The sequence below is a fragment of the Podarcis melisellensis genome (assembly GCF_964234715.1).
Source record: "Podarcis melisellensis genome assembly, chromosome: 1".
Taxonomy (NCBI): domain Eukaryota; kingdom Metazoa; phylum Chordata; class Lepidosauria; order Squamata; family Lacertidae; genus Podarcis; species Podarcis melisellensis.
In genome coordinates, this window is record NC_138528.1 from 124,434,769 (window position 1) to 124,447,950 (window position 13,182).

At 44.4% G+C, this 13,182-nt stretch overlaps 1 protein-coding gene across 8 annotated transcripts in view; it reads left to right on the forward strand.

Moving 5' to 3' along the window:
- The window catches only part of ANKRD44 (ankyrin repeat domain 44), a 153,796-nt gene that overhangs the window by 88,139 nt on the left and 52,475 nt on the right, over nucleotides 1–13,182 (forward strand). For all 8 annotated transcript variants that reach the window (XM_081910771.1, XM_081910776.1, XM_081910774.1 and 5 more), the window contains exons 5-9: nucleotides 583–783; nucleotides 2,163–2,250; nucleotides 6,616–6,758; nucleotides 8,676–8,888; nucleotides 11,019–11,097. In XM_081910771.1, the coding sequence (XP_081766897.1) occupies nucleotides 583–783; nucleotides 2,163–2,250; nucleotides 6,616–6,758; nucleotides 8,676–8,888; nucleotides 11,019–11,097 (724 nt within the window). The remainder of the gene's footprint in view (nucleotides 1–582; nucleotides 784–2,162; nucleotides 2,251–6,615; nucleotides 6,759–8,675; nucleotides 8,889–11,018; nucleotides 11,098–13,182) is intronic.

A 13,182-nucleotide genomic window follows, 5' to 3' on the forward strand; every position in this document is an offset into this window, starting at 1 on the left:
CTATGACTCACCTTTTCCCTCCTAAAAAGTAAGGGGAAATATGTGTACGTCTTATGGAGCGAGTGCAGGCTGCGCAGCTATCCCAGAAGCCAGAACAGCAAGAGGGATTGCTGCTTTCGCTGCCCAGTGATCCCTCTTGCTGTTCTGGCTTCTGAGATTCAGAATATTTTTTTTTCTTGTTTTCCTCCTCCAAAAACTAGGTGCGTCTTGTGGTCTGGTGCGTCTTATAGAGCGAAAAATACGGTAACTCAAAATTCAGCTAGGTCCTTTTTCTCAGTTTGGGTCGAAGCTGGGTGGTGGTGGAAGGGGGGACCCCACACATCAAAATGCAACATTTGATGAGAAATGACAGGATAGATACAGAATAGATATGGATTGTGGCTCACATCGTGTGGCTTCCCAGCGCATTCGATGCAAAGTGAATGGGTTGTGTGTACAGCTATTATCTCGAATACCAAAGGGTTTTTTTGGGTTTTTTTATAGCGGTGGAATGACATGGCCACAGTGCAGGAGATTTGAACATCTGATTTGCATTTATAATAAACGCTTGCTTGTAAGAATTTAACTGTGCTGCCTTTGTAGGAAGCGGTGCAAGTATTGATTAAACATTCAGCTGATGTGAATGCCCGGGACAAGAACTGGCAGACACCCCTGCATGTAGCAGCTGCGAATAAAGCCGTGAAGTGCGCCGAAGTGATCATTCCGCTTCTGAGCGGCGTCAACGTCTCTGACAGAGGGGGTCGGACCGCGTTACACCATGCAGCTCTGAATGGCCATGTCGAAGTGAGTGGGCTTAATAGCGTGGGCTGCTATAGCTCGGGACCTTTTCATGCCAGTGCGTGGGAAGGCAAGCATTCTTCTTAGTTGCTATTCGTGGTGCTAGCCCTGAGTGGAGTGCCAGCATTATTTTATCGCTCCCCATGTAATGGATCAGGGGATAACTTTGTTACAGGGGATAATAATAATAATAATAATAATAATAATAATAATAATAATAATACAACAATATCTGTTCTCTTTAGTCATAATTGGCCAATGACAAATTGTGATGAGCTTGACGTGGAAGTTATAGAAACTCTCAATGGAATCTCAAAATATTCCTCTAGAATGAAGAGGGGAAAGAACCCCTACCTTTCCCGCCCCTACCTGGCCATAGTGATCCATGCGACGGTCACCTCCAGGCTTGACTACTGTAATGTGCTCTATGCGGGGCTGCCCTTGAAGCTGTCCCAGAAACTCCAGCGGGTGCAGAATGCTGCAGCGAGGCTCCTCACGGGGTCTCTGCCATGGGAGCATATTCACCCAGTGCTTTTCCAGCTGCACTGGCTCCCGGTGGAATACAGGGTCAGATTTAAAGTGCTGGTTTTGAGCTTTAAAGCCCTTCACGGCCTAGGACCCTCGTACCTACGGGACCGCCTCTCCCAGTATGCCCCACGGAGGACCTCAAGGTCCCTATATAGCAACACCCTAGAGGTCCCAGGCCCGAAGGAAGTTAGATTAGCCTCAACCAGAGCCAGGGCCTTCTCAGCACTGGCTCCGGCCTGGTGGAACGCTCTGTCTCATGAGACCAGGGCCTTGCAGGATCTGATTTCTTTCTGCAGGGCCTGTAAGATAGAGTTGTTCCACCTGGCCTTTGGCTTAGAATCAGTTTGATTCTCTTCCCTTCTTTCTTTTTCCTTTCTCCTCCTGTGAAGAGGCTGCATCCTAATGTTTTAATGTTGTATTTTAATCTTTTTAAAATTGTATTTTAATCAACTTGTTTTTATTATTGCTTGTTAGCCGCCCTGAGCCTGGTCTTGTCTAGGGAGGGCAGGGTATAAATAAAAATTTATTATTATTATTGCTTAACTATAAAGGTTTGGCTTATTTACAGGAAAAGCTTTAGTCAAAAGATAACTGGCACAGTTGAGCTGCACTTTTCTATAAGTTTTTAAAGCCTCATCTAAGATTGATTGGATGCTCTAAAATTTTGATTATAAGAAGTGATTGAATACTATATTATGAAAATTGATATTACGTTTCACAGCTATTTTTCATCAGAGCATTACATCACAAGCACCTCTATGACATAGCAGTCTTCATTAAATGGATTCCTGTGCTGTCCACAACAACTGATAATCGCTTCTTCCTTTTTTTGACGTTCCTTTGTTTGCTTGCTTCAGATGGTGAACTTGCTTTTGGCTAAAGCGGCAAACATCAATGCCTTTGACAAAAAGGACCGGAGAGCTTTGCACTGGGCTGCGTACATGGGTAAGAGCTTCTTTTTAACCCTTGGACAAAAATGGCAATAACAGGAGAGGCAATGAGATTCTTTTAAACCCATTTAGAAATATGCAGATTGAAAGTTGCAAGCTCTTGAGAATTTGCACCATCGATATACTAGCCAAAACAGCTGGAAAACGTGGATTGCATTCCTTTAGAAAAAAATCCTTCGCATGAAAAGAAAGATGGTAATGGACACTACTGAGCAGGTGTCAGTTGAGCCTTCATGCAAGTTGTGCTTAAAAAAAAATCCCAACTCTTCTTTCTTGAACTTAATTAGCACATTTCTCGCGCTTTTCATTGTTTATGTCTTACTGCAGTTCATGTTACGGACGTGATGATTTTTCCAAGACCATCTTCTGACTTGGATGGTTTCATAGTGACCCCAGTCTGATTCTTCAGTTTTTAGCCATTGAACTACAGTGATATTTGAATGGGAAGTAGAGTTAGGGATGGATCACTCATACACATTCATTACTTGTTGACAGTAGCCTCATGTGCGAACTTGTATGAGTCCTTGTAGATTAATCCACACAAATTGAATTTTCATATTATTTCATGCCAGCTCAAGCACAGAGGTATTGAAACAATATCTTTCAACTGGGACAGTTAACACATTTGGCTGAGGACTGTCAAGACAGAGCAACCAGGTTACGATAGATTGAAGAATGTTGTGAGAGTTGCCCTGTACTTATGTGAATGTTAGCAAGTTGAGTGTGTAAGGTTAATAATTAAACAGGGGTCAGCAAACGTTTTCAGGAGGGGGCTGGTCCACTGTTCCTAAGACCTTGTGGGGGGCCGGACCCACCCCTCCCAAAATGACCCCCCCTCATAAAAGGACCCCCCTGCTGCCACTCACACTGCAGCCGCTGATGCCGCCTCGTCTTCGGCAGCGTCATCGTCGTCCTCTGCCTTGGCCAGGGGTCCGCGGGATGCAGAGCCCATGCCGCTGGCCTGAGCGGCGGAGGCAGCCTCCCCGCCACCGCCGCTTCCTCCCGCTCGGCTCTTGGCCATACGCAGCCGTCTCAGCGGGAAAGAAGGGGCTTCGCCCAGAGGTGTCGCAGCTTTCGATTGGCCGCAGGAGCTTCCTGCAGCCAATCCAAAGCTGCGCCAGCATCGCAGAAGTCAGTCCTCGCGTGGCGAGGCTGCCGCACCGGTTTAGCCCAGGGACTGACTGAGCGGGCGTCAGGGTCCGCAAGGTTTGCAGGCCGGATTAACGAGCCCAGTAGGCCACATCCGGCCCACAGACCTTAGTTTGCTAAACCCTGAATTAAAGGAACATGTTGGTTCTACTAGTGCTCGGCTTGGGGCTCGGTCAGAAATCACAGGTTGTACAAACGCAAGTCACTTACGTCTCTGTATAATCTGGGTAGGTACAAAGTGAGGATGGAAATTAGATGCAATGACAAATGGGGGGTTTGCCACAAAAAGAGCAATTCTCCCTCGTTCACCCATAATGTGTACTTGTATGATATCATCATGTAAAAGTTACCTATTGCAATTCATTGCCTCTGCTCTAGTCTTTTGGTTGCTGCTTGGATCTTAACATGGTGATGTCATATCACACATATCTGTAACTATATATTATGGACACAGAAGAGGTGGAACCTATCCATGGATGGCCTTTTCTTTTTGGTGGAATGTTTGTATTTATTGTTGGGTTCAGTTCTGCCTTCACTCATTGGCAGACCCAGGTAGGTAGCCGTGTTGGTCTGATGCAGTTGAAATAAATTTTAAAAAAATTAAAAATTGTCCAGTAGCACCTTAGAGACCAACTAAGTTCATTCTGGGTATGAGCTTTTGTGAAAGCTTATACCCAGAACTAACTTACTTGGTCTCTAAGGTGCTACTGGACATTTTTTTAATTCGTTGCCAGACCTTTGGAGATGGTTTAATAATTCGGTCTTTCAGTCTTGCTAGTTGATCAATGCAGCAGCCATACTAAAAAGCACTTGCACTCATTGTTTGGACCAGCTAAGCTCAGTGTATGTGGACAGCAGGGACAACATTCGCTGCTTAAGGACTTGTCGTGAGCCTACCTGGCTCCTCACTGGCACAGAGCAATCTTCACAGTGGGAATGATCATTTGTCCATTATTGCTGGGCTGTTTCAGAGAAAATGTGCCCATGTCTCCCAGGGAGACTTCCACTTTCTGTGGGAGTTTATTTCTGGGCTCAGCGGGTACAAAACCATCAACTAGGTGGATGTCAAAGATATGCTAGTGTACAGAAACACCGGAGGGGAAATGCACCATTAATTCAAAATCATTGCCATCCTTTGAACGCTTCTAATTTTAGAACGCTAGGGAACTCAGTCAGTAACCAACCTTTAAGGGTTAGCTGTAATTAACAAGAGCATCATTGATAAATAAAATAAGAAACAAAACGAAAACCCTCTATATCTGTGCACTGTGAAATTTAGCAGAACAAAAGCAAGTCATTAGTAATCCTTTTCTGAAATCTTTACTTTTCCAGCTGTGCATTCAGCACATTCCCTCGCAGTTTTACTGCTAAGGCCATATGTTACCAGTCTTGCCGTTATTAGAAAAATAATCCAAGTATTTTGCTAGGAATATTTGGTAACAGCGAGGGTGTTTTGATTGAAGTTTGAAGCTTTTGGGGACCTTTTCGTGAATAGACTTTCTGCATGCGAAAAGAAAAGCCTCATTATTGGGATAGTTCTGTGTTGTGTATGTGACTTGAGGAGAGGCTGAAACCAGAAAGACACAGTTAATGATAACCAGCTGTGAACGTTTCTTTGTCTGAATGAATGAGTTCTTGAATCTGAGTTGCATTGAAACATGAAGCAAAGCTGAAGGTGGAATTCAATAGATGACTACTTAAAATTATTTCTATATTTCTATATGCACATACTCATTCATAGGAATACCTGTTTTAGTTCTTTGAAACGCGTTGGTTTTGCACCCCTTTTTTTCTTGTCTTAGGATTCTGCATGTTCATTCCCTCAAAAGTTCCTTTAGACAAAACTGTTCAAGAGAGAGAGGGCTACAAAAGTGTCTTTGTCTTGACTGATGCCATTCATGCAGCTGGTTCAATAGATGATATTAATAATGTACTATTTTTGGAGCCTCCTAACGTTGTCATGCTGATTTGTCACTGGCCCATTGAATAAAGGGAAAAGTAAGAAAAGATTGTCAGCAAAATAAACAGAGGGAATATGGAAAAACTGGGTAATATAGACCTGCTCTATGGGTCTCTCACCCTCCAGACATGGCATGACACCTGTGATTATTATTTTTTCTATGTCTGGTGTATACAACCCACACCACAATCTTGTGTTAATAGAGTTGGCCAACGTCTTTCACTACCTTAGACAGAGAAGCAAATCTATCTCTCTCTCTCTCTCTCTCTCTCTCTCTCTCTCTCTCTCTCTCTCTCCATCTCTCTCCATGAAAGGACCATAGTTCCCAATGCTAGTGAATATATTTTGACATCTAAGGCAGAAAACCTCCCTCCCTGGCAGTAAAAATACAATAAGAAATAAATGAACAATGAAGAATTTGCTGCCCTTTCATGACTTCTACAATCTGTGTTAATGAGAAATACATTCAGCTTGCTTCCTAGTCAACCTGTGAACACACTAGAATGTGGTTTGACATTTCTCCAAGGCAAATACAGTGTGTTTATTCCAAACATTTGCCCCCGTTTTGAAGTTTCTCGCTGCAGGACTGTGTAGAAGGGAGAAGGTCCAACAGTGACCCACAATACAATTTTTGATGGATTATCTAGTAACTACAGATTTTTGCATTTTGCTCCATTGGAGGACCTTGATCAGAGCCACGACATAACTTCAAAGAAAGATTTTAAGCAGGAATGTATAGAAAGGATCACAATTATATCTGCTATGCGTGTTGGAAGATTGTTTGCTCCGTATACATTTGGGCAGCTCTTGACATATCATAACCAAATTTTGTATGGTGGTTCCTGAGATCAAGGAGCAAGTTTTTGTCTGTTTGGATATAACAGGATGCCATTTTAAATCAAGATGGCAGACTGAAACTTTCAAAACTGCACTGGTTTTTTGTTTTCTAATAATTCCCAGGTAATGCTGGGTACGAGGCTGTCAGTTAACTTGATTGTTAAGAGATCTATTCTTTGTAAATTAAAAAAACCGCAGTGGTGGACCACTGGAATTCGTGTTTCAATCAAATGGGTGGTAGACCACATAAGTGGTGGTATGCCCCTTCTGCCAATCTTAGCACCCAAGAGGGTGTGCAGGGAAGGAGGTGGAAATTTAGGGTTTGGGGGCCTGAGTCGTTTAGGGCTTGAAACGCTAACATGATCACCTTGAGTTACTTGATTTACGAGTAATGCCCCATTTCTCTTTTCCAAGGCCACTTGGAAGTTGTTGCATTGCTGATCAGTCACGGTGCGGAGGTGACATGTAAAGATAAGAAGGGTTACACTCCCCTTCATGCTGCTGCGTCGAATGGGCAGATCAGTGTGGTGAAACACTTTCTCAATCTTGGTGTGGAGGTAAGAAGCAATTAATAATATTTTTTTAACAGGCTAGTGAACACAGGGCACACTGTGATTTTAATCGACATAATTCCTTCCCGTTGGAATTTTCATCCTGCTATGAAATTAGATTCTCGCTGCCTTTTTAAAATTTATTCTCTCATTGGTAAGGTTTATGGAGGAACCCATTTTGTCACCTGGGTTATTGGTTTTCTCATATTTCTTGCCCATGATGCTAATATACCATAGCAGTTGAGAGTGACAGGTTTAGGTGTGATTATCTTGCCTTCCTTTCTCCACCAGGCTTGAAATAAAAATTGGAATTCAGAGTGTGGGTGGATACATAGGGGGAGGTACCTCTGAAACCTATTACCGTATTTTTCGTCCCATAGGACGCTCCGTCCCATAGGACGCACCTAGTTTTTTTGGGGGGGAAATAAAGGAATTCCCCCCCTTTATTTCCCCCCCAAAAGCAGGTCGGGGAAACCTAACCAGCCTCCCTGCTGTCCCCCGAGCTTGTGGGGCTGGCCGATGTCTGTCCGGCACGTGGGCCGCTCTGCTTCAGGGCGCCCTGCCTGCCGAGCGGCAGGCTGCTATCCGCAGCGTGGGGAGCCCTGCGGGGAACTCCTGCAGGGCTCCCCACGCTGCGGATGTCTGTCCGGCGCACGGGGCGCTCTGCTTCAGTAGCACCTTAAAGACCAACTAAGTTAGTTCTTGGTATGAGCTTTCGTGTGCATGCACACTTCTTCAGATACCACCAGCATCTTTTAAGATGCTGTCTAGGTTGGTCATTGCTTTCCTCCCAAGAAGCAGGCGTCTCTTAATTTCGTGGCTGCTGTCACCATCTGCAGTGATCACGGAGCCCAAGAAAGTAAAATCTCTCACTGCCTCCATTTCTTCTCCTTCTATTTGCCAGGAGGTGATGGGACCAGTGGCCATGATCTTCGTTTTTTTGATGTTGAGTTTCAGACCATATTTTGCGCTCTCCTCTTTCACCCTCAATAAAAGGTTCTTTAATTCCTCCTCACTTTCTGCCATCAAGGTTGTGTCATCTGCATATCTGAGGTTGTTGATATTTCTTCCAGCAATCCTAATTCCGGCTAGGGGTTCATCCAGCCCAGCCTTTCGCATGATGACAATATACAGCCTTGTCGTACTCCTTTCCCAAGACTTAAGGCTTGTTATTCTTCACTGTCATTTCACATAATTTTCGAAGGGGGAAAAAACCTCCTCCCCCTCCCCTATTTATGGGTCTAGTTAAAAGCTTTCTAGTTCATAGCTACATTGATTTATTTATTATTTTCCACGGGGAACCCTCTCTCTCTCTCTCTCTCTCTCTCTCTCTTGTCTAAAGGGAACTACATACCTAATTAATTGCTATTTACAGTGGTGCCTCACAAGACGAAAAGAATCCGTTCCGCGAGTCTCTTCGTCTTGCGGTTTTTTGGTCTTGCGAAGCAAGCCCATTAGCGGTTTAGCAGATTAGCGCTGTTAGCGGCTTAGCGGATCAGCTGATAAGCGGCTTAGCAGACTAGTGAATCAGCTCTTAAGCAGCTTAGCGGATCAGCTGATAAGCGGCTTAGCGGCTTAGCGAATCAGCTGATAAGCGGCTTGGGAAAAAGGGGAAAGGGAAAAAAACCCGCAGGAAATCGCAAGACATTTTCGTCTTGCGAAGCAAGCCCATAGGAAATTCGTTTTGCGAAGCACCTCCAAAATGGAAAACCCTTTTGTCTAGTGGGTTTTCCGTCTTGTGAGGCATTCGTCTTGCGGGGCACCACTGTACTGGAGTATTTTTGTCAATGAAATCTCTCGCATACAGTAAAAAATCATGTCCTGGAACTCTCCTGCTATGTCAACATGCAGTCCGCGGTGGGTTAGGCAAGGCCAGGGAGCTGATTTCTGTAATTTAATTAAACTGGCCTTGTTTTGTTGCAGATTGATGAAATGAACGTCTACGGAAATACTGCTCTTCATATTGCTTGTTATAATGGGCAGGATTCTGTGGCTAACGAGCTGATTGACTATGGAGCTAATGTCAACCAACCTAATAACAGTGGATTCACTCCCCTGCATTTTGCTGCTGCTTCTACACATGGAGCTCTTTGTCTGGAATTGTTAGTGAATAATGGAGCAGATGTTAACATTCAGGTAAAACAATAGATTTTACACCTTTAGTTTTAATTGCCTGAACTTGATCTCTGCACACCGGGTGAAAATGGAAGTAGAAGCCCAGAGGCAACTGTTGGTTACCTCTTGGGATGCTTCCACACATTGCATTTCCTTCTCATTCCACTTTTAACAGAATATGGGATTGCGATTTGAGGACCTTCCCCCCACGCTTGTGGATAAGAAAGACACACGGACACAGGTTTAAAGGTTAATGGGCTAGAAAAGGCCACAACTTTATTGATTACAGTATGTGAGAGGTATTGGCTTAGGCATTAGAAGAACACCACCATTGACTCCGCCCCCTCATGGAGGGGTGAGTCTTCCAGAGGTTATCCACCAGTAGGGGGAGCCTGTTGATGCAAATACAACTGTAAGCTCTCCCCTGATGTCACCAGCGGTCGTGCCATGGCCCCCAGCCACAGTAGGGCATTGGACAGGATCCATGACCGCCGGATTCATTTAACGGAATACCCATAAGGAAGGGGTAGGCGATGGCCACACCCTGCCCTTTCATACGCCAACCACAGATCCAAATGCCTAACTGCCAAATACCATAAAGCTCTGACGAGTTGCTGCGAGGTAGGCGAACAAACCAAGAGGCCAGTGCCAATTTGCCAATTGGGGAAAAATTTCTACCAGGCCCCTTGGACAACCAAGGCAACCAACCAAAGATCCATAGCAAGGTCAATCGCAAAGAACTAAACTAAAGGGAGGGTGGGTGGGTGACCTGAAAGAAACTGGCAGCACAATGAGGGAAAGAGCTGCCGCAGCCACGGCCACATTTAGGTGGCTAAGCCGATTGGAGGACTAGCCAGGGGCAGGGTACGACAGCATAGATGACGTGCGAAGCACGGGGAAAGGCTCCCGATCACAACCCCTCCGGGAGGAGGAGAGGCTTAGTCACACCATCATCCACACCTCTTTGCATTTTATGTTTTTACGTCCATGGTATCCCATCCACGCCACTGGGGCAGTTCATGTCTGAAACTGCCTGTTTTTCTCATGCACAGACTGTCCCCTTTCTCCATGCTTCCCATCTGCTACACCTCACTTGTATCCGTAAATACGCCAAAACCAGCACTTTGTGCTTAGCCCGGTGGTTCATTAGCAGCCCATGCGATTCTTTCAACAGTGGGGTGACATGTTGGCGATATTCTGCTCCGGTGAGCAGTTGAGCCCCTGCATTTTGTACCAGCTGCAGCTTATGGACTAACCTCAAGGGCAACCCCACTTAGATCACGTTGCAGTAAACTGACCTGAAGGTTGCCACCGCGTGGATGACTGTGGCGAGGTCATCCCGGTCCAGAAACAGACGTAGTTTTCTTTCTGGCCAAATCTGGGGAAAGGCACTCCTAGCTACTGAGGTCACAGGGGTCTGTAGTGAAAGAGAGGGGATTAGGAACCTTCTCCTTCAGGGGGAATATGACCTTAACTAAAGTAGGGAATTGACCAATTATCTGGACTTGAGAACCACCCACCCACAGCCCCTCTGCCTTTCCAGAATTCAGTCAGTTGTAGCTGATAGATTCATATAGTTTGCCCAGCCTGTGGTTCTTTTTATCCCTTTGGGTAGAAAACAATGGAGAAATCCAGGATTTTATTGTAGCTATGATATTCTCCCTCACAGCAAAGGTGAGGGCTCTTTCCAGGAAATATCTCTGCGCCCTCAACGTTCTGTAGGTCCTGGAAGCACACAATACCATTTGGCTGGTGCCTTTAATTTACAAATAAAATAAAACACAAACTTATGTGTTTTCTGCACACCTAGGGAGACCTCTGAATGAAACCGCTACCTTACTTTTCGGTGGCTCTCTTTCACTGATAGATTTCAGGCTTCCTCAAAGTCGGCCCTCCAGATGTTTTTGGCCTACAACTCCCATGATCCCTAGCTAGCAGGACCAGTGGTCAGGGATGATGGGAGTTGTAGTCTCAAAACATCTGGAGAGCTGAGTTTGAGGAAGCCTGTTTTAGGTGGTCAAAGATGAATGGCTGGATTTACTAACAACTCGTAACATTTCGGGACACCTTGCAGCCCCGTGCTTCTGATTAAACTGAATTGTGGTCAAATGGCAGTGATCAGTTTGGGGCATTTTGTTTTGTTTTTGACAGAGTAAAGATGGGAAGAGTCCGTTGCACATGACAGCCGTGCATGGGAGGTTTACGCGGTCTCAAACTCTCATTCAGAATGGTAAGAAGGTTCTTCCTGTTTTCTTCCTGATCCAAAGAAAGCATTAAGGGGGGGGGGATTCATTGAGTTTCAATTAATTTGAATTTATTTATAAGTTGCTTTCCTGCAAAAGTTTTCAGAGTGGTGTACAACTCCCTCCCAGTTCAAATCAGATCAGCCCAAAGACACAGCAGAAGCTGCATATAAGATTGAATGATCTTCAGCTTTTAAGTTTTTCAGACAAGCCTGCTACAATTCAAAACTCAAAGCAGCTAAATCATCACATTACAAAAGTAACCCTATACATACTCTCCTGGGAATTGAATTCAATGGGGCATAATTCTGACTAGACATATATAAGATCACACTAAAAACCCTAGTCAGCAACCAGGTTTTGACTTCCATCCTGAATTAAGAAAGAGTTGGTGGCTCCCTATCGTTCTACCCAGACACTGAGGTCCAGCACCGAGGGCCTTCTGGTGGTTCCCTCACTTCGAGAAGCCAGGTTACAGGGAACCAGGCAGAGGGCCTTCTTGGTAGTGGCACCCGCCCTGTGGAACGCCCTCCCACCAGATGTCAAAGAGAAAAATAACTACCAGACTTTTAGAAGACATCTGAAGGCAGCCCTGCTTTTAATGTATAATAGGTTATTGTATTTTAGTGTTCTGTTGGAAGCCGTCCAGAGTGGCTGGGGAAACCCAGCCAGATTCTTGTTGGGGTAGGGCATCCCACAGATTAGTGAAATGATTGTATATTAGATTGTGTTGTTGTGACCATTTATCAGCAGCAGACTGTGGAATGCTTTCCATTTGTAGGCAATGACATGCAGTCTTATTTTCTAATACAGTGCATAAGCCCTTCCCAGTTGATTCTAGCAATCTTCTACCCGCTGCTTTGCTTTATCTTGCCACTTCCTCTTAACAGTTGTGAATCAATACAGTCAGTACAGGCGAATCCGAGTCAGTTTAACAAGATAGTACACCCAGGTATGGAGGTGTTACTGCCTGATTGTTTAGTTGTATGCAGGCTTGGCCATAGATAAACCAGATGACAGAGGTGGTTCTTTCTAATTTTGTCAGTTCGAAAGCTGCCGAGGGGCATGATAAAGAATGAGTTTTATGATATATATATGGACAATTGTAGGTCAGCCTCCCCTAACTTTGTGCCCTCCATGGTAGATTGGGGGTTTAGATTAAAGCCATCATACCTAGTTCTGCCCTCAAAAAATATTTTCTGCCAAAGAAAATTTAAGACAAAAAACCTAGATATTCATTTTGCCTAAATCTGAAAAAGAAATTTTATAGCATCCTTTACTGATGAGTAGAACATGTTGTTGTTGTTGATGATGATGAATTATAATGTACCATAAGATGTGTTACCAATGTATTGACACTTACTGGAGAAGCAACGTGAATAAAATATTTCAGCCTATTTGGTAGAGATGTGATACACACACACACACACACACACACACACCTAAATAACTTCCACAAAAGAAGAAATCTTACCTAGAAGGTTGCAAAACAGAGCTAGAGGTGAACTTGCTAACTGCATTCAAAACTTAGCATATATCATTAAAAGTATATTAGCTTTCTATCGAAAGAGATTATTAAATGCTCTGAAGTTGAACAGATATATTTGCCCTATTTATATGAGCAAGAGGGGAATTATTAAGTAAACTTTCACAATTGCATGGCAATAATCTTCAGGCGAGCCTGTGTAATATAACATCACACACTCAGTCGTTATTTCTGCTGTAGGAACACAGTGAGTGCGTAGCTAATGCCCAGCTTATGCATTCATACCCTGCCCCTGAAATAGTTTATATTGTGACTAGTGAGAAGACTTAATGTGTTGATGAGTGACCTATATTCCTAGTGGGAGCGGCCGCCGAGACCATATAACACCAGTCTTGAAAGACCTACATTGGCTCCCAGTATGTTTCCGAGCACAATTCAAAGTGTTGGTGCTGACCTTTAAAGCCCTAAACAGCCTTGGTCCAGTATACCTGAAGGAGCATCTCCTCCCCCATCATTCTGCCTGGATGCTGAGGTCCAGCGCCGAGGGCCTTCTGGTGGTTCCCTCATTGCGAGAAGCAAAGCTACA